At 41.9% G+C, this 27074-nt stretch overlaps 1 protein-coding gene across 2 annotated transcripts in view; it reads left to right on the top strand.

Annotated features, from left to right (window-relative positions):
• Positions 1-26303, top strand: part of ap1g1 (adaptor related protein complex 1 subunit gamma 1) — a 128256-nt gene extending 101953 nt beyond the window's left edge. For both annotated transcript variants that reach the window (XM_085991587.1, XM_085991588.1), the window contains 4 exons: positions 9134-9235; positions 16569-16729; positions 17512-17610; positions 20585-26303. In XM_085991587.1, coding sequence (XP_085847713.1) covers positions 9134-9235; positions 16569-16729; positions 17512-17610; positions 20585-20686 — 464 coding nt within the window. In that variant the 3' untranslated portion in view covers positions 20687-26303. The remainder of the gene's footprint in view (positions 1-9133; positions 9236-16568; positions 16730-17511; positions 17611-20584) is intronic.
• Positions 26304-27074: the final 771 nt, after the last annotated feature.

Genomic DNA, 27074 nt, shown 5'->3' with positions numbered 1-27074 from the left:
CGCTTGTAGTCCCTTCGGTTTATGACTGTTAGGGCTGATCCTGTGTCCAATTCCATTTTCACTTGGACTCCGGCTATCTTGAGCGTGACCCAGATAGTTTGGTGGTCCTCCGTTTTGATCACCTTGTGTAGTTTCAGACAACCCAGCTCCTTGCTTCCGGAGCCTGTATCACTTTTCTGTTCGTCTGAACTACTCTCCGTCACCTTGTGTACCTTCTTGTACTTCTCCTGTGGAGATTTCTTGCTGCTGGTTTTCTTTCCCGACCTGCAGACTCTTGCTATGTGTCCTACTTTTCCACACTGTCTGCACACTTTGTCCTTGAACCAGCAATCATTATGGTTATGTGTTGTTCTGCCGCAGTGATAGCACTTCAGTTCTGTATGACATTTCATTTGTGCCATATTCTTGCAGTCTCCGTTGTAACTCTGCAGCGCCCCGTGCGGCTGCTTCATGTGATACTGCCATGCTGAAAGCCTTGTCCAGCGTAAGATCCTTTTCTGATAGAAGCCGTTTCTGGGTTCCTTCACTTTGAAGCCCACACACAAACTTGTCCCTTAAAGTATCTGCTAGTCCCGTTCCAAACTAGCAGTGTTACAATAGCTTGCGCAGTTCCGTTAAATACTCCGCATTACTTTCATCTTTATGCTGGTTCCTTTTGTGAAACTTAAATCTTTCTGCTATCAGCAGCAGTGTGGGGTTTAAGTGGTCCTGTAGGATTGACACTGTTTTCAAAATCCTTTTCCACTGGCTTCTCTGGGGTTACTAGGTTTCGCAGTAAGCCATACGTTTTTGCACCCATTGAATTCAACAATACCAGCGCTTTCCTGTCATCTGGCACGTCATTCGCCTTGCAGTACACTTCTATGCGTTCGACATATGTCACCCAATCTTCGACTTCATTGTTGAACGCTGTGACACTGCCACTCTTCGGCATCCCTGCGATGCTCAAGTCTCCGCTGGATGGTCGACGCCCGCACTTCTGGACTCTGCCTTCTTCTTTCACTGTTCTCCAGGAGCGAATCCCTGGGAGGTGATGCAGAGTTGCAGGTAGGTTTGAATTTTCTCGTCGCCAATGTTAGATCCGTGTATCTTGATGTGTGTCCTTCAATAACTAGACAAGAGACTGCAGGGAACAATCAACAGGTGTTTACTGGATGAGGGTTACTCTAAAATTAACTACAGATCCCTACTCAGGGTTTATATACAGGTGTGGTCACTGCCGGTACTACAGTATACAGGAGCTGTAAAAAGTAGTTCTCCCCTTAAAGGGTACATACACTACACTTACCTGGTCTGGCCTATATGTGACTCCAGACCCACAGCAATGTGGTTGACTCTTAACTGGCCTCTGAAATGGCCTAGCAAGTCACTCAGTTGTAACAAACCGCTACGAAGCAAAATAAGAATGAAACCGGACGGGCCACCCGGCATTGACCTCTGCAATGGCACACCCAGCCCAGTCAGCCCTGCAAAGTCCTCCTCACCAACATCTGGTTGTGCCAAAATTGGGAGAGCTGTCCCACAGACTAGTCGAGCAACAACCTGACAGTCATACTCACAGAATCATACCTTTCAGCCAATGTCCCGAACTCCTCCATCACCATCCCTGGGTATGTCCTGTCCCACCGGGGTGGTAGACAGTCAGGAAGGAGTGGCCCTGGGAGTCCTCAACATTGACTCTGGACTCCATGAAGTGTCATGGCTTCAAGTCATGCATGGGCAAGAAAACCTCCTGCTGATTGCCACCTACCGCCCTCCCTCAGCTGATGAATCAGTACTCTTCCATGTTGAACACCACTTCGAAGAAGCACAGAAGGGCCCAGAATGTACTCTGGGTGGGGGACTTCAATGTCCATCACCAAGAGTGGCTCGGTAGCACCACTACTGACCGAGCTGGCCGAGTCCTGAAGGACATGACTGCCAGTCCGGGCCTGCGACAGGTGGTGAGTGAACCAACAAGAGGGGAAAAACCTACTTGAACTCGTCCTCACCAATCTACCTGTCGCAGATGCATCTGTCATGACCGCATTGGCAGCAGTGACCACCGCACAGTCATTGTGGAGACAAAGTCCCGTCTTCACACTGAATCGTATTCCACCACAATCTGTAACCTCATATCCGGCATATCCCTCACTCTACCATTACCACCAAGCCAGGGGACCAACCCTGGTTCAACGAGTGCAGAAGAGCATGCCAGGAGCAGCAGCAGGCGTACCTAAAAATGAGGTGCCAACCTGGGGAAGCTGCAACACGGGACTACACGCATGCTAAAAATTGGAAGCAGCATGCCATAGACAGGGCTAAGCGATCCCACAATCAACGATCAGATCAAAGCTCTGCAGTCCTGCCACATCCAGTCGTGAATGGTGGTGGACCATTAAACAACCAACTGGAGGAGGAGACTCCATGAATATCCCCATCCTCCATGATGGTGGAGCCCAGCATGTGAGTGCAAAAACCAGGCTGAAGCGTTTGTAACCATCTTCAGCCAGAAGTGCCGAGTGGATGATCCATATCAGTCTACTCCCGAGGTCCCCACTGTCATAGAAGCCATTCTTCAGCCAATTCGATTCACTCCACGTGATATCAAGAAACGGCTGAGCGCACTGGATACAGCAAAGACTATGGGCCCCGACAACATCCCGGCTATCGTGCTGAAGACTTGTGCTACAGAACTAGCCGCGCCTTTAGCCAAGCTGTTCCAGTACAGCTACAACACGGTCATCTACCCAACAATGTGGAAAACTGCCCAAGTATGTCCTGTCCACAAAAAGCAGGACAAATTCAATTACTGCCCCATCAGTCTACTCTCAATCATCAGCATAGTGATGGAAGGTGTCACCAACAGTGCTATCAAGTGACACTTACTCGCCAATAACCTGCTCACTGATGCCCAGTTTGGATACTGCCAAGACCACTCGGCTCCTGACCTCATTACAGCCTTGGTCCAAACATGGACAAAGGAGCTGAATAGGTGAGGTGAAAGTGACTGCCCTTGACATCAAAGCAGCATTTGACCGAGTGTGGCATCAAGGAGCCCTAGTAAAACTGATGGGAATTGGGGGGGGAGAATGCTCCACTGGCTGGAGTTATACCTAGCACAAAGGAAGATGGTTGTGCTGGTTGAAGGTCAATCATCACAGCCCCAGGACATCGCTGCAGGAGTTCCTCAAGGCAGCGTCCTAGGCCCAACCATCTTCAGCTGCTTCATCAATGACCTTCCCTCCAACATAAGGTCAGAAATGGGGATGTTTGCTGATGACTGCAGTGTTCAGCGCTATTTGCAACTCCTCCGATAATGAAACAGTCCATCCCTGCATGCAACAAGACCTGGGTGACGTTCAGGCTTGGGTTGATGTGTGGCGTGTATGTTACCTGCCACTTAAGTGCCAGGCAATGACTATCTCCAACAAGCGAGAGTCTAACCACCTCCCCATGACATTCAATGGCATTACCATTGCCGAATCCCCCACTATCAACATCCTGGGGGGTCATCATTAACCAGAAACTTAACTGGACCAGCCACACACACTGGCAACAAGAGCAGGTCAGAGGCTAGGTCTTCTGCGGCGAGTGTCTCACCTCCTGACCACCCCCCCCCCCCCCCCCAAGCCTTTCCACCATCTACAAGGCACAAGTAAGGAGTGTGATGGAATACTCTCCACTTGCCTGGATGAGTGCAGCTCCAACAACACTCAAGAAGCTCGACACCATCCAGGACAAAGCAGCCCGCTTGATTGGCACCCCATCCACCACCTTAAACATTCACTCCCTCCACCACCGGCGTACTGTGGCTGCAGTGTGCACCATCTACAAGATGCACTACAGCAACTCGCCAAGGCTTCTTCGGCAGCGCCTCCCAAACCCGCAACTGCTTCCACCTAGAAGGACGAGGGCAGCAGGTGCATGGGAACACCACCACCTCCAAGTTCCCCTCCAAGTCACACACCATCCTGACTTAGAAATATATCGCCGATCCTTCATCGTCGCTGGGTCAAAATCCTGGAACTTCCTAACAGCACTGTGGGAATACCTTCACCACAGACTGCAACGGTTCAAGAAGGCGGCTCACCACCACCTTCTCGAGGGCAATCAGGGATGGGCAATAAATGCTGGCATTGCCGGCGACGCCCTGATTCCATAAGAATTTAAAAAAAAATTTTTTTAATTTAAATTAATTCCAGGTCCACATCCTCCATTTTGGAAACACAACTTTCCTCTTATTTTGATACCAAACCCCCCCCCCCCCCCCACACGACAGTGAAAGCCAGCAACTTGAATTAACAGCACCAGTAATGGCAGAGGTGGATGGCACATGAGAGAAACGGAGTAATAAACAGGGCCTTCAACAATTTTACCCACCCGAACTCCTTGCCATAAATCCTTTAGTGACAAAGGTAGCCACCCACTTTCCTCCTCTCCAAACCTTTCACAAATAGCCGGCAGTATCTCGGGACACGAGTGCCCAGACTAGGCTTGTCCTTCTGTCAAAGAAGCACATGGCCATGAATATAAAGCTCAGAGTCTGTGGAAAATCATGATAACTCCTCCAGCTATTTTATTAACTCAGACTGAAGACATTGAAGGAGAGTCACACCGGATCCTAATTATGACCTTGCTACAGGCCTAGAGACTGGAAAGTCTTTCTTTACCCAATGCCCTCCCGCCTCCCAAACCAAGGTCTCGTTTCGCACGTGCACTATTCTCCATTGACTGCACTCTTTTCAAACGTGCGAACAGCTTCCAACCGACACGGTGGCTCCGCGCAAGTAGAAAGAAAGGGGTTGACTGTATGGACTGTTGGCACTTGTACCTTGCAGCCACTTGCCAGCTTGTGACACCTGTATCCACACACCACTGTACAATTCAGTTCCTATTTGCCTTATCAGTGACTTACTCAAGGGGCTAAAAACAGTCTAACTAAGCAGCAGTGGCTCACTGCGCATTAATCTCTTGCTGACACTTTTTTGTGTTCTCCCTGTTGAGCTCAGTCGATGTTTGCAACTAGAGTGCACTCTGACTTAAGTGTTGCTCATATATGATGACCCAGTCCAGTCAAGAGCAGGGCAGCAGTCAGTGTGTCGCAGATAAGGTCACCGGACTTCCTCAAATAGAATGAATGGGTGGAAAGTGTGGCTGGTTATGCACAATTGCGAAAGGTTCCCAAAGTATTTACCTTGGCAGGACCAATCATCCATCCATGTTCTGCTGAAAGGCTTCTCTGCATTTCAGAATGGTATCCAGCCACGTGTCAACGGTTGGTCCTAAGAACTTTGTGGACCATTTGCGGTACTTTGATCAGCTTCTGAAAGTGGGGAACGTTCAAGCATTCTTGACTCCTGCAAATACCCTGCTCTCAATCCATATGCTAAAGTACAATCTGTTTCGAAAAGCGTTTGACAATAGTTAATGGTTAAAAGCGGCGAGTGGAATATGGCAGCGAATAGGGCTGGATCAAAAAAAACCTGAGATGATTGCTGCTGTAAAAGTCAGTGACACACACAAAGGGATTTGTGCATTCAAAATGGTGTCCAACAGTAAGAACCTGAATTGACTGTGCATACAGTCTTTATAGCTGAAACTATTTCACTTGTCTCAATACAGGGGAAACGACTGATGTTTATGCCATCCATAAATATCAGTAGTCTGTCCTGTATATTGGTGGGCTAAACCAGCTGGCGGACCCCCTGAAATCTCTTCTGGTATGTGGTTTAGGCAGTAAGAGGCTGCTGCATTAGCTAGTCATTAGTCCAGAATGATGATGGCCAAGAATGACCGGTTGGGCAAATGGCAGTAGTTTCATCAAGTAAATGGCTGGTTATTGTAGGATCACTGGCCAATCATCAGTCCAGTTGGTAAACCCAATACAAAGGCCTGGGTCTGCAGGAATTGAGGCCCATGTGTTCTCTTCAGTGAAAAGTGTCTCTGCTGCTTGAATTGCACTTTGCATCTAGGATTTCATTAAATGATTACCTATCTGCACCTCAGTCGATTGTAAGTCTGCATATTATTGGTCAGTGAGATGGGCAGTTCAAGTTTTTATTCCATTTCTTAATATTAAATAAAACTTATTTCTGTGGCAGTCAGTGAGTTTTGGAATATTATTTAAAGGAGATAATCTGCTAACATTCTCTGGTTCTGCTGGTGAAGGATATATCAAAAATCCAGCCTATGTAGAGAATTGATTTTGCAAGATTGGGTTACTGCCATTTGAGACCTTGGTAACTTGTGACCCAATTCAGAGTTACCCATTGTTATCTCCTTCGGAAGTGGGCAGGATTGTGTTGGCTTCCAGGAAAGGCCTGTACATTACATGTTATAACTAACATGTCCACAGATGTTTTATCCTATTTACTGTGGAGAAATGCATCATGAAAGTAAGTTGCACTAGCCTATGTGGTGGAGTACTCGCACTCCAGTGGGTAAACCAAATACACACAGGCCTGGTTCTACAGAAATTGAGGCTTGCTGCATTTTGTGGCCTAGTATAGAATGATTGCATGCAGGGGCATAATCCTTTTGACTTCTGTTCCTCCAAACTTCATCCCAGGGAAGGTTGTAATTTGAGGAACATATGTGGAATGATGATCTTGAACTGCCCCCCCCACATGTAACTAGTGGGGTACCACAAGGATCAGTGTTTGGGCCTCAGCTATTCACAATCTATATCAATGATTTGGATGAATGGACCAAATGTAATATATCCAAGTTTGCTGATGATACAAAGCTAGGCGGGAATGTAAGTTGTAAGGAGAATGCAAAGAGGCTTCAAGGGGATATATGCAGGCTAAGTGAGTGGGCAAGAACATGGCAAATGGAATATAATGTGGAGAAATGTGAAGTTATGCACTTTGGTAGGAAAAATAGAAAAGCAGAGTATTTTTTAAATGGTGAGATTGGGAAATGTTGGTGTTCAGAGGGACCTGGCTGTCCTTGTACACGATTCACAAAGTTAACATGCAGGTGCAGCAAGCAATTAAGAAAGCAAATGGTATGTTGGTCTTTATTGCAACAGGATTTGAGTGCAAGAGTAAAGATGTCTTGCTGCAATTATATAGGGCCCTGGTGAGGCCACACCTGGGGGTATTGTGTACAGTTTTGGTCTCCTTACCTAAGGAAGGATATACTTCCTTTGGAGGGAGTGCAACGAAGGTTCACCAGACTGATTCCTGGGATGGGGGGATTGTCCTATGAGGAGCGATTTGAGTAGACTAGGCCTATATTCTCTCGAGTTTAGATGAATGAGAGGTGATCTCATTGAAACATACAAAATTCTTACAGGGCTTGACAGGGTAGATGCAGCGAGGATGTTTCCCCTGGCTGGGGAGTCCAGAACCAGGGGTCACAGTCTCAGAATAAGGGGTCAGCCATTTAGGACTGAGATGAGGAGAAATTTCTTCACTTGGAGGGTGGTGAATCTTTGGAATTCTCTACCCCAGAGGGCTGTGGCGGCTCAGTCATTTAATATACTCAAGACCGGTATCGATAGAATTTTGGCTATTAAGGGAATCGCGCATTATGGGGGTAGTGCGGGAAAGTGGAGTTGAGTTAGATCAGCCATGATCTTCTTTAATGGTGGAGCAGGCTTGAGGGGCTGAATGGCCTACTCCTTCTCCTATTTCTTATGTTCTTCAGTGGTAGTTCTACTATGTACTTCACCACCATCCTAAAATCCATAACCACCTCAAAATATTGTCAGACTGCTTGGTCAACACCAAGTCGTGGATGAGCCAGAACTTTATCTAACTGAAAATTGGAAAGACTGAAGCCACCTTAATTGGCTCCTACCAAAAACTGCATGCCTTTGTTCCAACTCCTTCCCCCTACCTGGCTGTGTACTCTGGCACAACTTCCTGTTTCAAAATGAGACCCCACCAGACAGTTTCCTTTTTGTAGATGCCAGACCGTGCTGGGTGGGTTTTCCTACTAAAAGATTTCTTGTTGCACATTCAGTGTAAGCTGATAATCATGGTGGACAGCAAGGTCATAATATGCAATTTCATCAGGCTGATATACCCGCGTTCCCTTTCTCTTGGAACAACACTCAGTTGGGGTTCATGCTTGAGAATTTAGAATTGTAAATGGAACAATGAAGATATGCTACCTCTTAAACCCCCATTTCAACATGGTAATTGAATCTGGTATGCTACAAGATAAAGAACCCGTCATTTTAGTTTACAAACTAATGAACTGTCATGAAAATAATTGTTTTTTGCAAGGTTTAAGAGTTCAAATTTTATAGCTATTGATGATCCTTATTCAGGCATGTGAGTAACAACTTTAGACTGTGTCCAAATAACATGTTTTTCTATCTGATTTTTAAAAACTAATTAAGTAATTGATTTTAATGTAAAGTGGCGTGACATTGAGAGTAAACTCTTCTCCGCCATGGATCTTGTTTGGACAGGCCCTTCAACATGCAGAGGTCATTGCTGAGGGAGAATTACCCAAGTTGTGGAGGGTGACAAATTGGGGGGTGAAAAGCATTCTTTTTTTTTAATATAAGTACTGTATACAGTTTCTCAGTTTTTGGATAAACTTAGTATGTAGAGACAAAGTTTACCACCCTTTGGACATTGGTCCTGCAGGAACTGGACTCATCAGTTTCATGATTGTATTATTTGCATACCTGTATTAATCATCAAAGCACAAAAGTAAAATAATGCAGATGCTGGAAATATTTGAAATAAGAACAGAAAATGCTGGAAACCTTCAAGTCAGGCAGCATCTGTGGTTTTGGGTTGATTCCCAGTCCATCTTGGATTTGAATCCAGGTGTTTGAGGTGACTCGCAATCTGTTAAAACACTATGCCACACAGCCCTTATGGTTTGTTTTGCTTGCCCATGCTGTATGGAGGTTAGCTTCATTTTAAAAATGAATACACCCAAAGATAAATAATGACACACAGTTGTTTTTAATAGTTACAATATAAATACCTCTGTAAATGTATATTTTGTGTAGTATGACATAGAATACTAAAAATTAACATTTACAAAGTCAAAAGATTAAATATTCCTGTAGTTTTTACACCACTTACAATAGCCATATTTTATGCTAAGATGGCTTTTTCGTGGGTGCGACTTCAGTAAATATTTTTGAAAGATCAACTAAATTGTGTGCTTTGGTTTACAGGCAGCACTGTGCCGTTAAGTGTGCAAGCACCGCAGTTTTCACAGACACCATTTCTGTTGGATGGTTTAGCATCACAGACTGTCTTCAATGATCTAGCTTCAGGTATATATGTCTTTTTACTGGAATTCAAGTGAATGGTCAAATTTTATTCCTTGCTGCATTTCTCATGAAAGCATCTCTATAGTTTCATGTGCACTGATCATTTTACAGTTCTCACCCAAGTGATGATTCTTAATGTCTGAACAGTGACAGTAAGCCCTAGCAAGCCCCATCGTGTTATATCCACATGTAAACTGCAACAGAAGTCACAGTAGCAATTAATAGTGGAAATCCTGGAGAATATTCCCTCCATAAAACAGACAATGAAAACAATTGCAGTGCCTCGACTGCTATTCAGGTTGAGATCAGCTGACTTTTACATGGTCAGGTTGGCTCAGCTGCTCCTTAGCCATCAGGAAACCCTGGTCAAATTTTATGTTGAAAGGAAAAGTATATCCCTGTTAATGTGAGGGGCCTCTTTTGGAAATTCACAGCCTTGATTATAGTAACATGTATAGACATCAGTAACTAGATATCCATTTAAAAGTTACAATATTACAAGTCCCGAGTGTGCTGGAAAAATTAGTTTTCCAATTCTTTGTTCTGTTTCTCTTCCTGCCAGGGAAAGCAGGTGATCCATTCCCAGGTCTATCCAATGTTGCTCTGCAACAGTCACTGCTGTGTAAACCAGTGGCCCAGAGTGTTTCTTCCTTCTGGCTTCTGTTCAGTGTGCCTTGTGATTGTCGGCTAAGATGATAACTCGGTGTGTGGAGAATCAAAACTATAAATTTATGTCATGCTGTCCCACTATATAATTCTAATACTCTTGCACATTGGTGTTCCTGAGGCTGTTAAATAGGATAGCTATGGTCTGACTTGTCGTATTTACAACTAATGTACCAGAAGCATGACTTTTCTCATGCCTGGCCAAGCAAGTCTGCTTCAACAACATGTATGCAGGAGGGGTATCTGGGACTCAACCTGACTTGGGGGCTTGAATTTTCAAGCCAACCAGTTATTAGAGCAGTAGACTGTTAACTTTTGAGTGGTTTAAGTGTTTTTTTGACCTTGGCCACAGTAAAGACTATTTAGTTAAACACCATTTTAATTTCAGCAACCTTTATCCCATCCAGTTAATGTAAATCGAACTACAAATTCTCTCTATCTCTTACGGATGGATATACATTTTAGCTCTAGTTTGTACTAAGCTGACTGCCGAGAAAGATAATAGCCTAGTTTTTGTGGTAAAACTAAGTGAGGCTATCGGTGCTCGTGGTTATTGGAGTAAATCAGACTGCAACTTCCGGCGACCGCACATGTGCGGTTAAATGCAGAAATCAGGAAGTTGCTGTCCACATTGCTCTGCTTCTTCAGAAGCTTCGCCATACTGGTATTGCATCCAGAGACTGGCCATTGCACCACATGGCATGTGTGAAGTTGCTGTACTTGCCCACTAGATACCCACTTTACTTGCCAGAAAAGGTTACAGCTTGTTAATTCTAGTGTAACTAGATTTTTAATGGCACGGTGCGTCTTAATTACTGCCAAACAACCCCTCTGGCATTGAAGATTAACTTTCACCAGTGTGGAGTCTCATGCCTTCAGGTAAGTTCTCTTTTTTTAATCTCTCTATCACATCTTTCTTTCCCTCTCTCTTTCTATTTCTCTTTACATGATTTGGCACTGAATTAAATATTTAAACTTACACTTTCTCGTTTAGACTCTGCATTGCATATTAAGAATTCTTCAATTTGATTGGTTAAGGAGATGCACAGTTGCCTGCCCAGTTCACAGGTCCCAGATCCCCTGTAGAGGCGCCATCCTGAACTGGATTTCTAATTACTGCAAGTTCCAATGCAAAAACCCACAGTCTGTGGGCAAATGTAATCAACTGTGCCACCGCTGACTGCAAAATCCAGGCCAGTGTTACCAAGATTTTACAACCAGCTGTAGTATGTGGCTGTTACTACTAGATTGCTATGAAAACCAGTGTCTAAAAAAAAAAAAATGAAGCTGGAGAAAGACTGTCCTTTTAATTAGTAGATCAGTTCATAGAGTCTACAGCGCAGCAACAGGCCATTCGGCCCAACTGGTCTATACCGGAATTTATGCTCCGCACGCACTTCCTCCCAGCCAACTTCATCTAACCCTATCGGCATATCCTTCTAATCCTTTTTCCCTCATGTGCTTCTCTAATTTCCCCTTAAATGCATCTATGCAATTTGCCTCGACTATTCCTTGTTGCACATTCTTGCCACTCTTTAGGTAAAGAAGTTTCTTCTGAGTTCCCTATTGGATTTATTAGTGACTATCTTGTATTTATGACCTAGATTTGAACTCTCCCACAAGTGGAAACATTTTCTCTCTCTACCCTATCAAAACAGTTCAAAATCTTGACCTCCATCAGGTCACCCCTCAGCCTTCTCTTTTCCAGAGCCTAGCCTGTTCAGCCTTTCCTAATAAGAATATCCTTTCTGTTCTAGTATCATCCTTGTGAATACTTTTTGCACCTTCTCCAGTGCCTCTATCTTTTTTATAATACTGAGACCAGAACTGTTCACAGTACTCCCAAGTGTGGTCTAACCAAGGTTCTATGCAACTTTAACCTAACTTCTCTGCTCTACAATTCTAGCCCTATAGAAATGAACCCCAGTGCTTGGTTTGCTGGTTTTATGGCTTTATTAACTACTCTGTGATGTGTATCTGTACCTCCTAGATCACTTTGCTCCTTTACCCCATTTAGACTCTTATCCAAGCTGTTTCCGGCCTCATTTTTTCCTACCAAAATGCACCACCTCACTTATCTATATTGAAATTCTTTTCTCAATTGCGTACCTATTTTGCAATTTTATTAATGTTGTCTTTTGTTTCATTCTTCCTCAATATTAATACCCCCCCAATTTGGTGTCCACAAACTCTGAAATTGTACTTCCCGACTCCCAAGTCCAAATCGTTCAATGTAAATTATGAACAACTGTGGTCCCAGCACAGATGCCTGTGGAACACCATTTCCCACCTTTTGCAAGTCTGAATAGCTACCTTTAACCCCTACTGTTTTCTGTTTAGTAGCCAGCTTGCTACCTATTCTGCTATTTGTTTCCTGACTCTGCATGCTCTGACCTTAGTCATGAGTCTACAATGCAGTACCTTTATCGAAGGTCTTTTGGAAATCCAAATACATTACATCTACTGCATTACAATTGTCCACTCTTTGTTACTGCTTCAAAGAATTCAATAAGGTTGATCAAGCATAACCTTCCTTTTAAAATAAGTGATGACAACTCTTTATTATATTTTCAGTTTCTATATGTTTTTCTATTGCATCCTTGTGTAATAATTCCATTATCTTTCCTACCATCGACATTAAGCTAATTGGTCTATAGTTCCCTGGACTTGTTCTAGCTCACTTTTTTAAATATGAGTAACTTTGGCTTTCTGCCAGCCCTCTGGCACTATTCCCTTTTCTAATGAATTTTGATATATATGTAATGGTGCCTTTTCTATCTCCTTTCTGAACTCCTTTTTAATTTGCATGGATGCAATCCATCTGGACCAGGAGTTTTAGTTTAGTTTATCCATGGTCTTTGTATCTTCAGTGAGGCCAGTTGCTAAGCTGTTTCCCTAGAGAGGTTACAGTAGAAATGCAAAAGCAAAATACTGTGGATGCTGGAAATCTGAAACAAAAACAGAAAATGCTGGAAGAACTCTGATCAGGCAGTATCTATGGAGAGAGAGAAACAGAACTATTGTTTCAGGTCAATGACCTTTCATCAGGACTGGAAGATGTTTGAGATGAACAGCTTGTAAGCAAGTACAGAGCCAGGGGAAGGGAGGGACGGGAAAGGAACAAAGGGGAGAAGTCTGTGATTGGGTGAAGGGCAGGAGTGATTAAATGGTGCAAGTCAAAAGGAGGTGATAATGAGACAAGAATAGTTGCAAAAGATGGATCCAGAGGTGGTATGAATGGTTGCAGCAGAATAGCAGAGGGGGAGGGAAGCATGGAAAATGTGGCAAAGAGGAGAAGGCTTCCGTGACCCTGGAATGTGTTGGCAGATAGACCCCAGGAGTGTAGACCACTATGCCAGCTGTGTACCGATAGGGGATGCCCACACCATCTCCACTCCCAGTGGTTCTGATGCAGCCATCCTTCATTACTAGCACCTGCTGTCCGAGAGGAAATGGGAGTGGTGGTTATGGTCTAAAATTTTTCAATTCAATGTTGTGGTCGGAAGCTGTAAAGTGCCTAATAGAAAGGTGAGGTGCTGTTCCTCAAACTTGCGTTGGAACGCAAGCAAGTGTAGGAGGCTAAGGACAGACGAGAACAGCTTGCACTTATGTAGAGACTTTAACGTAGTAAAACGTTCCAAGGTCCTTCACTGGAGCATTATCAAACAAAACTTGACACTGAGTCACATAGTGTATTAGAACAAGTAACCAAAAGCTTGGACAAAGAGGTAGGCTTTAAGGAGCATCTTGGAGGTAGAGAGGTGGATAGATTTAGGGAGGGAATTCTCGAGCTTAGGGCCAAGCAGCTGAAGGCACGGCCACCAATGGTCAGGCAATAGACAGGTCAGAGTGCGATGGAGAATTAAAGTGGCAAGCGCCCTGAGCTCAGGCTCACGCCTGCAGACTGAAAAGTGGTGTTCAGCAAAGTGATCACCCAATCTGCGTTCGATGGTCTCAATGTAGAGGAGACCGCATCGTAAGCAGCAATTATTTGGAAGAAGTACAAGTAAATTGCTGTTTCACCCAGTTATGAGTGTTGGGGGTCCTGGACTGTGGAAAGGGAGGAGGTGAAAGGGTAGCTGTTGCATCTCCTGCACTTGCAGGGGCAGGTGTTGGGGATGATGCAAGAGTGGACAAGGTTGTCACGGAAAGAATGATCCCTTCAGAGTGCTGTAAGGGGAGGGGAGTAGATGTGTTTGGTGGGATCAAGCTGGAGGTGGTGAAAATGGCAGAAGATGATCCATTGAATACAGAGGCTGGTGAGTGGAAGGTCAGGACAAGGGGGACCTTATCATGGTTCTGGGAGGGAGGAGAAGCGGTGAGGACAGTAGTGCAGGAAATGGAACAGACACAGTTGAGTGCCCTATCAACCACAGTGGAGGGGAATCCTCGGCTGAGGAAAAAACGAGAACATTTCTGAAACTCTGGTAGGGAAGGTGGCCTCGTCAGAACAGATGCAATGGAGACCAAGAAACTGGAAGCATGCAATAGAGCCCTCACAAAGCTGGGTGGGAGGAAATATAATTGCGGAAGTAACAGAAAATGCTGGAATTACTCAGCAGGTCAGGCAGCATTGTGGAGAGAGAAACAAATGTTTCAGGTCGATGAACCTTCATCAGAACTGGAAAAAGTTAGAGATGTAACAGATTTTTAAAGCAAGTGTAGGGGTAGGGAAATGGAGGAGGGGAGGAAAGAATAAAGGGAAGGTCTGTGATGGGATGGCTACCTGGACTACACTTCTCCCACCCTGCTTCCTGTAAGGACTCTCTTCCATTCTCCCAGTTTCTCCGTCTCTGCCGCATCTGTTCTGATGAGGCCACCTTCCATACTAGTGCTTCCAATATGTTTTCCTTTTTCCTCAACCAAGGATTCCCCTCTACCGTGGTTATGGCCCTCGACCATGTCCGTTCCATTTCCCGCACTTCTACTCTCACTCCTTCCTCCCAGAACCACGATAGGGTTACCCTTGTCCTCACCTTTCACCTCACCAGCCTCCACATTCAACGGATCATTTCTGCCACCTCCAACGTGATCCCACCACCAAAGACATCTTCCCCTCCCCTTTCAGCATTCCGAAGGGACTGCTCCCTCCGCGACACCTTGGTCCACTCCTCTAGCACCCCCAACGCAACACCCATTCCCCTTCCCACGGCATCTTCCCGTGTAAGCGCAGGAGATGCAACATCTGCCCTTTTACCTCCTCCCTTCCCACTGTCCAGGGCCCCAAACACTCCTTCCAGGTGGAACAGCGATTTACTTGTACTACAGGTAGACTATCCTTTATCCGAAAACCTCGGGACCAGCCGTGTTTCGGTTTTCGGAGAATTTCGGATTTCGGAAGGTGGGTCGGTGGGGGGTCGCGCGCACGACCCCCCCCCCTGCCGACCCCAACCCCCGCCGACTTACGGTCGGGGCCGGCGGGGGGTCGTGCGCACGACTTACGCTGACCGAAAAAACCTTCGGTTTTTAGAGGGTTTCGGTTTTCGGAAGTCCGGATAAAGGGTAGTCTACCTGTACTTGCAATTTAGTATACTGTATTCGCTGCTCACAATGCGGTCTCCTGTACAGTGGGGAGACCAAACGCAGATTGGGTGACCGCTTTGTGGAACACCTCCATTCAGTCCGTAAGCATGACCGAGCTTCCTGTCACCTGTCACTTTAATTCTCCGCTCCACTCCCACTCTGATCTCTCCATCCTCGGCCTCTTGCACTGTTCCAACGAAGCTCGAGGAACAGCACCTCCTCTTTCGATTAGGCACTTTACAGCCTTCTGGACTTGACATTAAGTTCCACAATTTCAGACTAACCTCGGCCCCTTTTTCTTTCTCACATGGCAGCTGTTGATTCAGCCATTGCCATTTACACCTCATCTAGTCATCTTTTGTTTCTTAACTTGTCCCATTACCATCTCCTTTTGCCTTGCACCATCATTCTTTGTCTTTTAATCTCTCCTGCCTTCCAGCCTATCACAGACCTTTCCTTTGTCCTTTCCTCCCCTCCTCCCTTTCCCTGCCCCTACACTTGCTTAAAAATCTGTTCCATCTCTTAACTTTTTCCAGTTCTGACGAAGGGTCATCGACCGGAAACGTTAACACTTTTTCTCTCTCCACAATGCTGCCTGACTTGCTGTGTTCCTAGCATTTTCTGTTATTTCAGATTTCCAGCATCAGCATTTTTGTAGTAGATATTTGGACAGCCTATCCCCAGAAACGGAGGAAGGGAAGATTTGGAGATAGACCATGAGAGGGGTAGAAGTTGGAAGCAAAATTGATGACATTTTCCAGTTCTGGGTGAGGGCAGGAAGCGGCAGCGACAGTCATCAATGTGCCAGTAAGAGATCAAGGAGCGGACCCAAGTAGGACTGGAACAAAATGTTTCACAAAAAAACAGGTGTAGCTAGGACCAATACAAAATCCCATAGTGACACCTTTTATTTGGAGGAAGTGAGTAGAGTTAAAGGAAAAGTTGTTTGTGAGAACAAGTTTGGGGTGGTAGTGGATGGGGACTGGTCGGGCCACCGTTCAAAGAAGAATGTCGTCCTGGTGAGCGATGATGGTGTAGACAAACTTGACGTCCATGGTGAAAAGTAGATGGTTAGGGCCAGGAAATGGAAATGGTCAAAGTAGAAATAATGTTATATAGTCACTAAATACAATGTTTTATTCTACAGGCATTCCTCCTGTTACAGCATACAATAAAGGTGGTTTGAAAATAGAGTTTAACTTTGAACGTTCCAACACGAATCCTAATGTAACTGTTGTTACAATAAATGCTACCAACTCCACAGAAGGAGACATGACGGACTTTGTATTTCAAGCTGCAGTACCAAAGGTATTTGCCTGGTTTAATGTACTCTTAGGCCAAGATGATTGACGTTGAAGGAAATGGCTTCACTGTTCACAAACTAGGATTTCAGCGTGTCAGTGGGTGATTCATCAGTCAGGACAATGATTTCACAAAATAAACTGCAGCTTGGGCCAAATAGAGTTTCCCCAATTTAAAGTCCATAGCATTTGAAGGGTTAATGGGAAAATGTGGCAATCCAGGGAACCCAAATTGATGAGTATAGTGTGTTTTGGCCAAAAAATACAAAAATTAAGGAAGTTATCAAAATAAAAAAAATACCAAGAACGATGGAGACCCCAGGGAAAGGCAGCAACTTCTCCAGCATAATTTCTCTAAAGAAATTGTAAGTGTTGCAAACCTGCTTGACAGTAAGTGTTCTCTAACAGCTGTAATTAAGCAAGTATTTTCAGCTTCCATGCTGCATTATCATGGGCTAGTGAGGAAAGCAAAGTGGCAGCTTTGTAAGAGAGGTTTAAGTTGGATATGTAAATTGAGGAAAGGATCAGTGCATTGAGCATTTTGATGAATTTGCAGTTTTGTGTTTCTAAGTCTTGATTGTGCCTAACCTTTTGATCTTAAAGATTGAAATAGTAAATAGGAATTTGATTTATGAATGCTGTTTTTTATCTGCACATCTTCAGTTAAATGTTCAAGTAGCATATTTCAAGAGAATCGAAGATATTTAAAGTAGTATTAATTAAAGCCATAGCTTGTTCCATCTGTTATGAATGCTAATATCCATGTTATGTTTTTCTTAAATTCTGCAGACATTTCAGCTGCAGCTCCTTTCTCCAAGTAATAACAGAATTCCAGCACTAAATGCAGGAGCTGTCACACAGGTCATTAAAGTGCTTAATCCACAGAAGGTATGTCATAGATTTCTCATTAGAATTTCAATTTGTGTGCGAGGTTCTTGACAGCATTTGAGACAATCTTGGGGTGCTGTCTTCCAAGTATAACTTGAGTTGGCACCCTTCAGAGAGCATATGAAAACTTCAGTTGTTTTGCAGGCAACCACTTGCCAAGGAGTAATGAGAATAAAACTTATATATTACATCCCATTTCATGTTTGAATTTTTATCTTAAAACGTGTGCATATCATTTCCCAACAACTGGTTCAAATACCACTGCCAGTACAACTTTTGTATAATCCTTATCCCTCAGCCATTATCACTAAAACAAATTATCTGGTCATTATCACATTGCTGTTTGTGGGAGCTTGCGGTGTACCAGAGATTTACAGACTAAAGTAACCAGTATCTTTATTTTCACACGCATAATTATATGAAGCAAAATAATCAAACTACAAATTTATATACGTTAAATGAGAGCCTGTAAAGGAGTGGTTCACTGACACTTTGCAAGACTTGCTTCTGATTGAGTTACAGAGTCTCCAAGTCTCCGTGAAATAACTAATCAAGGTCTTATACAAGGAATTTGGTCTTTCATTAAACAAAAGTAAAATGGAAAAGTATATTTATGAAAGTACCATGACAACCAACATGGTTTCAGAAATGATGAATCTTGCCAGTCTAACCTTGGATTTTTTTTGTGAAACAGTCACATCCTAATTTGGGATGTGAGATTGTGGGGGGAGGTTGAAGAGAAGCCATATGTGAGTACCTCAAGGCTTCGACTAATTATTGCTTGAGGCGCCATTACGAACTAGGATCACGGGTATCGGGCTAATCCAGCAGGTAAAATATGGATGAGCAATTGGCTAAAAGGGGGCAGTAACAAGTAGTTGTCAGGAGAGTTGGATTAAATTGGAGAAGAGGTCTAGAGTAAAGACCCAATTTCTCTGGGAAATTGAACAACATGAGGGTAGGAAATGCTTGCCCTCGTCTACATAATTTTCAAGTTTGTGATGGCCTTTTGCTGCACAGTCATCAGGGACTTGAAGTGGCAGACATGCCTCCCCCATCGAAAAAATATGGCATGCCATTCTCAGCGCTGAGTAGGCAAATTAAATTTTGGGGTTATAAATGGAGGATTGAATACAAAAGCAAAGTCACAATAGCTCTATACAAAATAATGGTCTGGAATTTGCAGTCAGTGGTGAAGTGCATGATTGCCGATGCCCGCAAAGATCTTGCGATCTCTGGCAAAAACGGTAGGTTTCTCGACGGTCAGTTGATTGTAGCACTGTCAAAAGGGTATCCCCAGCACAATGCAGCTGGGACCTCATCAAGCTGTCTAAGCAGCTAATCACATTGAAGAATTCTCATAGCAAACCAAGAAATAAAAAGCACTGATGCAATTCAGAGTGAAATAAAGATTGGGACATACACATGGAATTAAGGTAGAAATACTATAAACAAACTTTTTTTTAAATTAAGTTTCTTTAAGAATCTACTGTAGTAATTTTTTTATTATAATGGAGAAATTTGACATTCCACAAATATAAAATTCATTTTTTGAGGGCCAGGACAGTTGTTCAGCAGCAATACGCTGTTGAAACCCCAGTTACACCTATTGCAACAAGGTGTAACTTTTATGGGGTGTTCAACAGCAATGTAACAGAAAAGGGGAAGGTTTCAGCATTTCAGCTGATATCACTGATTGCTGGCTTTGGGGAGTTCCACGGTGCAGCCTGTGGCGGAGCAGTGAATGGCTAACCACAACTTTAGAATTTCCGTGTTTATCTGCGCATGTGCTAAATCCTGATGTTACGGTCAGTTTCAGCAGGGTAATAACAGTGAACACTGAGTTCGCTGTCCTTACCACTGCAAAATCTAGGCCAATATTTAGGCTACATCTGGAATGCTGCTTGCAATCTTGGGTGTTCACTATAGGAAGGATCTAATCATCTCCGAGAAGTACAATGAACACTTACCAGGATGATACCAGAGATGAGGGATCGGAGTTGTGAGGAATGGGTAATGTTGTATGGTAGTTACGTTACTGGACCAGTAATCCAGAGGCCTGGACTGATTATCCAGAGAACACGAGTTCAAATCCCACCATAGTTTGAGAATTTGAATTCCATTTAAAAGTGGCCTGGAAGCTGTTGGATTGTTGTAAAAACTCAACTTTGTCAGCCTTGCCAACGACACCCATATCCCAAGACTGAATTTTTAAGAAATTTAGGGGTGTGTTCCCTCAAAGTGAAAAGATTGATATGACATAGTGAGTGTTCTAAATGATAAAAGAAATGGATAGTAAACAGATAATCTCCATTGATAGGTAAATCGAAGACAAGACAGTGAATAGGTAGAGTAATGGTGAGATTAAAAGTAGCATTTTCATACCAAGAGTTAGCAGAATGTGACTGCTTTGCTAGGCGTGATCAATGCTGAATTGATTACGGCATTCAGAAAAAGGACTGGGCATTTCCTTAAAGAATATAAAAAGAGAAAGCAGGAAAATGCAACTGTAAAATCAACTACTGAGTGGGCCTAAATGTAGTGCAGGCCAGAATGCTGGCCCCTTGCGCTAAATTTCTGTCTGAAGTATGTGCTGGAAGTGTCAACATTCGCACACTGGCAAGTTGCATGTATTGTCCATCTCAAGTTGTCCTGCGAACACAGTGGAGCGATTGAACAACTGAATGGCTTGTTAAGCCACTTCAAAGTGGCATTAAGAGTCAACCGCACAGTGCGGGCTATTCATGTATAGGCCACATCAAGTAGAGGTAGCAGGATCCCAATTGGGTATTGCAGCATTCATGGTGATTTCTTCTGGTGCTAATTTACAAGTTACCAGATCTATTGAATTCAATTTTACAATTTTGCTAAGGTGGGATTCAAAGACACAATCTCCAGGTTGCTGGCCTAGCGCCACACACCACTGTTTTGAAGACATATTTTTCTTTTAATAACTTTGTCTTTCTGTTTTTAGCAACAACTTCGCATGAGGATCAAGATCACCTATAACCTCAATGGGTCACCAGTACAAGATTTAGCAGAAGTAAATAACTTCCCCCCTCAATCATGGCAGTGATTCTTTGGGTGGCAACAACCTTTTTTTTCCACCAGTGGATTTTGGTAAATCTTTGGGAAGGTCATATCCTAAGAGTGCCCTCACGCACAACGTCCTAACATGTATATCAGCCCTCAACGTGGGATGCAAACTGAATGAACAAACTTTGAGGAATATCATGCCTACAAATGCTAATCACTTTTCAAAACCTATCCATTTTAGTCTCCATCAACATCATGTTCATCATTGGAGTGTCTGCTTTGGTTATGCACTACACCCTCTTCCTGCTTTACTCTACTGATCTTTGCAGAACTTGGAACAATTGCATGGGAGATGTGAGCCAGTTTACCCTAGAGTCTTTATGTGCCCAACGGCTTTGCAAGATTCCAGAGCGCACAAAGAAGCCATTGTTTCTCTACTACTCGCCACTCACATTTATTGGGAACTGGAGCAGAGAGCATTATAAATTGGTTGCAGTGGGTCCTATACTGTAATGATTTTCAATCGATTCAACAAAGGATCTTTCATAATAATAAAATGTCCAACAGTCTTCAAAAGCATTTTTGCCCTCTTAGCATTTACCTGTAAATGGTGTAAGTTATTAATTGGATGATGACTTTCAACCCTTTCTCAACCAGAAATTTACTTTTAATGGGTGAGGATTGATGCTTTGCTCAGTCAGAAACCGTGCCAGTCAGTTCACTTGCTGAATTTTGATAATGAGCTCTAAATGTCTGTGACAATCTGATTTAGCAGCAAACAAAGAATCTTAGTCACATCATTATTCTCTTGAACAATATGATATCCTGCCTTTTCTCAATAACAATTTTTGTTAAATAGTGGTCTATGGGCGCAAAGCTTGAATCACTTTTTTTGTAGAAGTCCACATAAACTAGGTAATTTGATACTGTTGCATCTGCGCTGAGACTAGTTTAGCAAACTTGCATTTTCACTTTTCTGGACCGGAAAGAGTTTATAATTAGTGTCCCCTTTTTGCCTTTGTTTTCAAGATTAATCATTTCTACAAACAAAATATACCTGCAAAATATTAGCAGTCAAACATTTCAGCCTCCTCACAAAGTCTGATGCATTAAAGGTCAAGTGACAAGATTTCTTGGTCAACTTTGTCTATTATGATATGCATTTGTACAGTTATTAAATTGTTACAATTACTTTTGGAGTATTTACTTTAGAGTTGGCTAAAAATAGGTTTTGTGCTGGATAATTAGTATTATCATTAGTTGGTGATTGGTGTCCAGCAAATCTTAAAATCCTTGAATCTTTCAAAGCTCTTTATAAAAAATAAAAAAAAAGCAACGAATTGGCAGTCCGTTCAGTTTCATGAACTTAAAACTAATGAACTGTTCTTGGTGTATTAGTAAATCAATGTAATAATTCTAAATGTCTTAAAGACGATTGGGATTAAGTAACTACAGAAATTTTGAAAAACATTTTATGTGGTTCTATAAATGGATGAATGAAAAGGGACACTGTAATTTAAGTCTTAAGATTTACCCAACTAAAACTGAGTATTGAAGCAAAATGGCTAATAAACAAAAAATCTGACTTCTCTTTTGGTGTGAAGTTTAAAGTGGCTTATAACATTGGGAGTTTTTTGAAAGTGTTATTATTTTCCAGTGCAAAAAAACTAGTCACTTGCCCTTTAAGAGTGTGGTTTCTAGCTGCCATCTTAGTTGGTCTTTTAAATGGTTAGGGGAAGAAAGATTATATTTAATTCTTTTCGGAAAGAAAAATGTTGAACAGTTTTTGACTCTGTGTGCACGCGCGTATGCGTGCGCGCGCTGCTGTTTCAGTAAATGGTATTGGAAGGAGCAGAAGTTGAGTTTTAAATTGAGGCTACTGCAAAAACATGGCAAATGGTCCTGGTCTTTGAGAAGAGTTAGATATAACAGTGTTGTATACGCTGAGTTTGTATGCACAAGGTGTATAAACTGCAGTGTATTTTTGAAAGGTCACCATGAAATGAACATTCAACAAACGAGTTACTCTGGTAATGGGATCAGCATGACTAACATGAGCCCCAGTTAATACAATGGAAGAAAGTTTTTTTACTCTTCTCATTCATGGTGTGTTGAAAATAAGAATATTTAGGATTACAAATATTTTCATAATGCAATCTCTAACAAATGAAATCACTCCCATTATTATTTAAATGGAGGAGTTGTGCTTTACCTACATGGACTAATCCTGATCCTACATAGCTGAGCAAAAGAGGATATTTCTAAGGATACCTGAAGTTCATGGCCCCTAGTCATTTTTGTTTAAGCATTCATGCTTAGATACATATGCATCAGCACTGACTACAGGACAATGCTCACCTCTTCAAGAATGTGGATTGCTGTGATTTTTCTCCTCTTTACCACTTGGTGAAAGTTATTCATGCATCATTTCAATGTCCGTTGATTCATTTAGCTTAATTGACAGTCTGAACTGACTGCATAACTTCAGTACCTTAATGGAATGCCTGTGCAAGTATGTGCATTTGAAATATTTTGAAGAATTTTATAAAAGAAATGCTTAGGTCAAAGTTTAGTTTTGGTTTGACAGACAAATAATAAATTGGTCAAATCTAATGACTTCCCTGACATTTTAGTTCAAATTTGTATTTATAAAAATGAGCATTAAATACAGTTTGCCAATGTACTAGTTATATGGAATATGCTTTTGTAATTTTAACTTCATTTGAAATGAGTGAAGTTGTCCATGTGAAGATTTAAACTAATCTGCTGTAGTGGGAGTAGCAGTAATTTCAGCCATACTTTATTCACAATTAACTTTGGGTCATAAAACATGAGTTATTTTTAGGTCCTAATTTTTTTTTTCAATTATTGAGCAAGAAACCAGATTAGGCAATAAACTTTTGTTTCCTGGCATAATGAAGTGCATTATTAAATTGTCCCCAAGTAGGTTGCTTAACCCTTGGGGTGTGGCTCCTTCAGACTCTACATGAGGTTGAAAAGATTTCCATTAAGATATCAACAATGACTGTATTACAGACATTTATTGCATGCTGGCAGTTACGATATTGTATGTTAATGATGAATACTTTAGCACGCTTCAAAAAATGTTAATTTTGCTGCAGGTGTGTGTATTAGTTCAGCACATCTTTTAATGTGGCGCTTTAATTTCAGAAAGCATTATTTTGTCTGCCATTTAATATCTTCCTGTTTACCAGGGATACAAATGATTTCTTAGCCAGCTGTGATTGAGATTCCATACAAAGGATGCTAATGGCCATGTCTTCAAGTTCAGAATTCTTTGTGGATTTAGGTTTTATAGATATTTTTCTACTACTGGCACGTGTGTCAGTTGTCATGCATTCATGGCATGTTGGGAACCTCAACTATAATATTGATTAATGAGCAATCCGAGTGTGGAAAAAGTTAACTAACCTTGATTTTGGTCATCTTGATCATAAGCATGTCTACTTTTTGGTTATTTTTTTTTCTTTCCCTTTTATTCTCCTACTTCTTCCAGAGTGGTTAACTGAGCACAGACCAGAAATTGAACCACCTGGTATGAGAGGCTCTGTTCCATATATATATCACACTTCATTTTATAGGCATGAACAAAGTTAACCATTTTCCTTTAAACAGAAAACATGGAGTTTATTTAAATTGGAAAAGTTAAGTGATGCTGTGTAAATAAGATTTTTAATATACCAGTTTTGAAAAATGTAGCTGCTGTGTAGGTCGGCCAACAAGATTTGTCTTGTCTGCATTCTTCAAGAAATTCAAAATATTCCAAATAAAGCAATACCACCTACCTGTTGACATTTTACAAATGTTTACTGTGCTGACTATTCAAATTTATCATAGCACTAGGTTTTTACATTTTGGTTATTCAAGCTGTAATACACTGGCAGGTGTAAATATTAAATTGCGTGAAAGGGGATGCGAGCACTCCCATGCTGTTGTATAGAGACTTTGATATGAATGTATTAGAGAAATGCTTCGTGTCTAATAATGTATGAAGGGAAGCCGTGTAATTAAATATTTGATTTTGTGCATTATTCTTCAGGTCTGACGAGGAAATAGAAGTACTTTTCTTTAGTTTAGATGAAGGGGTTGGGAAGTGGATGGGTAAGATTGAGAAATAAAGCAGACAGTTTGACTACTGATTAAATTCCTTTCATATGCTGTGCAATAACATTGAAGAAATGTGGATCAGCTTGTTTTCAGGTTCTGTTGAGCTGTTAACATTATCTCTGGTGTTTTTATTGCTTTGAATCTTTGTGCCGAGAGTTGTAAGCTAGCTGTTTCTGCACTTGCACCTTTCTTAAGCTATACAAACTCTATATTTGAACCTGTTGTTTTATCACATGGTTTCAAAGCTCCATATCAGTCCTGCCTCCATTCTTTTTGCTGGGTCATGGGTAACAAAGCATCTAAATACATTAATATTGGAGAGGTTTTTTCATTATTCCTTATATTCATGTAGGGTGTAAATTTTCACAATCTTTTAGTGGGACTGCTTTCCTAAATTTTATGCATGCATCCAAGAATCTTGAATTGAATCAGGTATAATCTAATAAATGTGAAACTGTCTAACAGAACTTATTCATATCACCTGCTAGCACCTTAATTGCTGCCAGATTAGTTAATTTATTTCAGTAAAACAAATACAGCTAGCTCGGTGCAGAAAATTTATTTATTCACAGATGATACCATCATTGGAAGACAAGTTCTACTGCATATTGAAATTTGCTGGGATGCTTTTTTTTTAGTTCTTAACCAACATAGCTGTGGGAGGCTGATGGGAGAGTTAATATACCTGAGGAGAGCCTATGGCAACTGAGCTAATCACTATCCCTTTAGCTGAGCATATACTTTCTGCCCATACACAAAGTATGATTGTAGGATTTATGGAGGAGTCTGCAGTTCTACTTGCCTGGTTTTTTTCATGGGCCAAGTTTCAAAAGCATTGCTACAAAGATTAGGGAAGCTGGGATTAAAAATAAAAGCTTGTCTTGATCTGAAACATGGTGTGATCCAGAGTATAAAATGGAGGTAAGAGTTGTCTAATGTTGGAGCCTTGTTTGAGCTACCCAAGTCTAATCAGTACCTCTTAAAATTGGTTAGAACTGTGTTCAGGATGCATGACTTAAAAACCAGTGTAAATAGTCTGATTCGTACTTCATTTCCACTACCCAACATGTCAAAAGCAGATTTGACTGGTGAAACTGAGCCTGCAGTTTTTTTTTTTTAAAACTGAATGTATCATTCCATTGTTTTTACTGCAAGACTGCATTGCATTGTGACAGTACCTCATGGTACTGAGAAAGGAGGGAATTAAATCTTTATGTTGCATCACCTTTTTTCCATTGTTTTCCTCCCTTTCATAAGGTGTGCCTCGCCTGTGATTCTTTATCCTCATCTACAGTATATCTTACAAAGTTTTATGGAGTAAATTTCATTGGGAAATGAAACAATTACTACAAACTTATTTTTGAGAGATTGTACAAAAAGTCCTTTGATCTTTAAGTGGATGGGATGTAAAGGTTGTGAACACTTAGCTGGGAGATTTTAGAGTTCTGTATGTATGTATTGTCTTTTGGGTTGGAAAAATTATGATCATTGACTAATAAAAAAAATGGAAAAGTCCATAATTAACATTTTCAGTGTGTTTCATTACTAGTGAAGTAAGATTTAAAAATGAGCGTAACAGGGCACGTTTAGTAGAACGCAATTGCACAGCAAAATGTTTAAAGATGAAATGTACTAATTATTCGTATGTTTAATTGCAGAAATGACCATACCAGTTTAGAGAGATGAAACTTACAAAAAGAGACACTGACATAACCCTTTTCTGGAAAAACGAAACTTAGTAGTGGTCAAGAGAGAGAGGGTCTCGTTTCTCAGAAATCACATGACCTGATGACTCATTTCCAAGAAATCAGAGGGGCCACAGGCCCATACAGTGAAAAGTAAAACTTATGTTACTGGTTACCTTGTAGAAGTTAGGCACACCTAGTTAGTGATTAATGTATAGACTTTTAAATCGATTGGACCTCTGGAGTAGGAGGTCTCGGAATATGTGTATAACTGTGTAAACCTCAAGAGATTCGGTGGAGTCGGAGCCTTGTGTTGGGACGCAAGAGCCATAGCTCCCCAGGCCTGAATAAACCGTTTTTACTTCAATTATTGGGTCTTTCTTACAACAAGCCAGTGTAGTCGACTTTGTATATCACTTAGTCCACACTTTGGGGGCTTACATCAATTGGCGACGAGGATGGGATATGCGTTCTGAACCAGACTCTCGGACAGCGTTAACCTAAGACGGGTGAGTATGTTTTAATTACCACCTGTAAAATTAGGGGTTAATCGCTGGCGAGACGTTGAGTCAGAATCGACGTATAAAAGAACTATAAAAAGAAAGACACCTTTAA

The sequence above is a fragment of the Somniosus microcephalus genome, chromosome 6 (assembly GCF_052327205.1).
Source record: "Somniosus microcephalus isolate GS21.2 chromosome 6, FLI_Smic_1.0, whole genome shotgun sequence".
Lineage (NCBI taxonomy): Eukaryota > Metazoa > Chordata > Chondrichthyes > Squaliformes > Somniosidae > Somniosus > Somniosus microcephalus.
Note: the sequence above shows the minus strand (reverse complement) of the source record. Positions and strands in the feature narration are given on the sequence as shown.